Raw genomic sequence first — 2,500 nt, 5'->3', positions numbered from 1 at the left:
GGAAATGGGTGGTAGGTAAATGGTGATAAAATACTCATGCTCACGGTTGCAATCTGTACTTCTGGGCTGATTTGCATAGTTGTAATGTGGTTATGATTCAATTTAAAACATAAACTTAAAGCGCCAACGTGGGGTGAAATCAAATTAATCTGCACCATTACTCGGAAGAGTGCTACAGGATTGCTTCCGTTCAAGTATAAAATGTTAATTTCAGCAAAGAATGGACTGTCGTATTTCATTCATCGTTGATTTCACTTCAACCTTGTTTGAGTTGTTTCTAATGTAATGTGTCGATGGATTATCTTTCTCTAAATACAAATCAACTGTAAATGCCTTCTCATGTCGTCTCGTGTTAAAGTAAATCCGACAAGAAATTAAAATAAAATCCTTCCAAAAGAACCATCGCCTGATGGGCCAATTAATATGAGCGCTGTCGATGAAGCTTGTTCGCAAATTAGTCTTCATCTATTGCACCCTTTTTTTACTCTTCTCATCTCATCATAATCCCGATGCCAGTAATCCTCCCCCCGCACGGTTGACATCCAATTGAGTACCGAGAAATCTTCAAGAAGCAACCATTTAATTAAGTCATCTTCCTTACGGCACGAGCAATTAATTAATTAACGCAAATGGGTGCGCTGGGCCCACTGCTCGAGCACGACTGCTAGCAAAGTTTTCTCGCGTTACAAGCGCCGAAGGGCTCGATGGATCGGAGAAAAACCCGGAGCACATCGCAGCACCCGCTTGTGCCGCGAAAGGCTTTTACGCGGAAGTCGGCACCGGCACCCTTACCACTACGGGTTTCCGCTTTCCGGCGTTCTAGGGCAGGATAATGAAATGTAAATACGGAGAAGCGACGGAGCAAGAACTCTTCTCCAAAAGAGTTAAGTCTTGGGGCTTTTGCTTTACTGGGTAATGAAAAACGATTGGCCCAGCGTTGCTGCAACTTAATCAAACTGATTAACCTTCTGAATCGTTTAGCATTTGGTAGGGAGCTGGAGGCATCAGTGAACCTGGTGGAATGGAGCTTTGCTGATGCTCGAGTTCTACCGGGGAGTAAGGATTTGAATGCCATTTGCAAACGATCAAACGAACGAGAATTGATGGTGTTAAATTAGGTGAATTGACAGAAACATTTGGAAAATCCGACTCCATTGCTGATGCTTCTGGTGGCCAAATTTGCATTCAAGGCACATCGTCGTGGTAGGTTGTTTATATGGCCTATTGATCAAAGTCCTAAATGGATAGACTTGGGTAGCTTGATTTATCAATATAGAGCTTACATTAAGAAAACACGCCTTCTGGATATCAGCGATATAGCCTTGCAAAAGCTAAAGCAACTAATTCGATTTAATGGCTCAATTTACTTGTTTTTAGCCCCCAACATTAGCAATTTTAACTACACGCGACAAATTTCATCCTGAAAAGCGTTCTCAAGTTAAAACTTACAGATGTCCATTTTCAAACAGGTTTTTTTTTTAGCAAAAAGTGCACTTAACATCTCTTTAATCCCTATCGCGTTTCCATGATTATGATAAGCATCTTACCCGTGTCCGATTCACCGTCAGCTGTTGCTGGAGGATGTTGCGGAGCATTCGAAACGCCACTGGTTGCTGGATAGTGTTGGTTGTTGATGATATCGACACTCTGTTTGAGCAGCTCGGAGGCCGGCTTGGGACGTACCATCTGCATTCCGACGGTATCGGGCGTTCCATTCGATGCTTTGGTGTCATTCCGATCTTCGCTTTCGGAGCGCACAAGGTTTAAGGCAACATCTTCTTTGGCTTTAACTGCAGAGAAGTTTGGAAAAGTGAGTTTGTGATAGATTCTCCTCGAAAACTGCTGTTCATTTGCCTTTTGGACCAAAAAGGCTTCGTTAATAATTGATTTTTATCGAACGAATCATTTACAAATATGATTTTCAATGTAAGATGCACTTTAACTCCAACATAATCGATTCAACATAATGGTATTGCGTTAAGTGAAGCGATAATGATTTCATTAATCAAATGAAATTTATCAATAGGGTGACTCAATGCGATAAGTTAAAGCCTCACCTTGACTGCACTCGTCCACCAAATCCGCAATCAGCCAATTCCGGGGCACGTGCTTCTTAGTGGTTCCAATGCTCTTGACTCCAGTAGCAGCAGGTCGTTCCTCACTGCCAGCCTTACCCTTCTCATGCACTCCACTCTCCGACGGGTGCTTATTGTCAAACTTTCGAATCACGCTCACTCCATTCCGATCGCTCGCATCTTCCGCATCATTATTTCGCCCGGTTAGCAATAGAAGTGAAGACGTTTCTTGTGTCGCTCCCGTTTGATGCTCAGATTCACTTGCACTGACGTCACTGTTATTGTTGTTCGCTACCACCAACCCCTCACCACACACCTTCCCTGCACTAACACCAAGAGCAACTGATGACGGTTCCAGTCCTTGCAGCGTTTGACTGGCACTGAGCGCTGCTGCCATCGAGGAATTGGCCAGGGTAGCCATCTCA

At 43.6% G+C, this 2,500-nt stretch overlaps 1 protein-coding gene across 1 annotated transcript in view; it reads right to left on the bottom strand.

The window, feature by feature from the left end:
- LOC126576505 (homeobox protein ARX-like) overlaps positions 1–2,500 on the bottom strand; it is a 13,233-nt gene that overhangs the window by 10,320 nt on the left and 413 nt on the right. Inside the window, exons 1-2 of the mRNA XM_050237807.1 lie at positions 2,058–2,500; positions 1,548–1,790 (exon numbers count right to left, since the gene is read on the bottom strand). The exon at positions 2,058–2,500 is cut by the window's right edge and continues 413 nt beyond it. Coding sequence (XP_050093764.1) covers positions 1,548–1,790; positions 2,058–2,500 — 686 coding nt within the window. The remainder of the gene's footprint in view (positions 1–1,547; positions 1,791–2,057) is intronic.

Source organism: Anopheles aquasalis, chromosome 2 (genome assembly GCF_943734665.1).
Source record: "Anopheles aquasalis chromosome 2, idAnoAquaMG_Q_19, whole genome shotgun sequence".
NCBI classification, from domain to species: domain Eukaryota; kingdom Metazoa; phylum Arthropoda; class Insecta; order Diptera; family Culicidae; genus Anopheles; species Anopheles aquasalis.
This window is presented reverse-complemented; position numbering and strand designations above follow the sequence as displayed.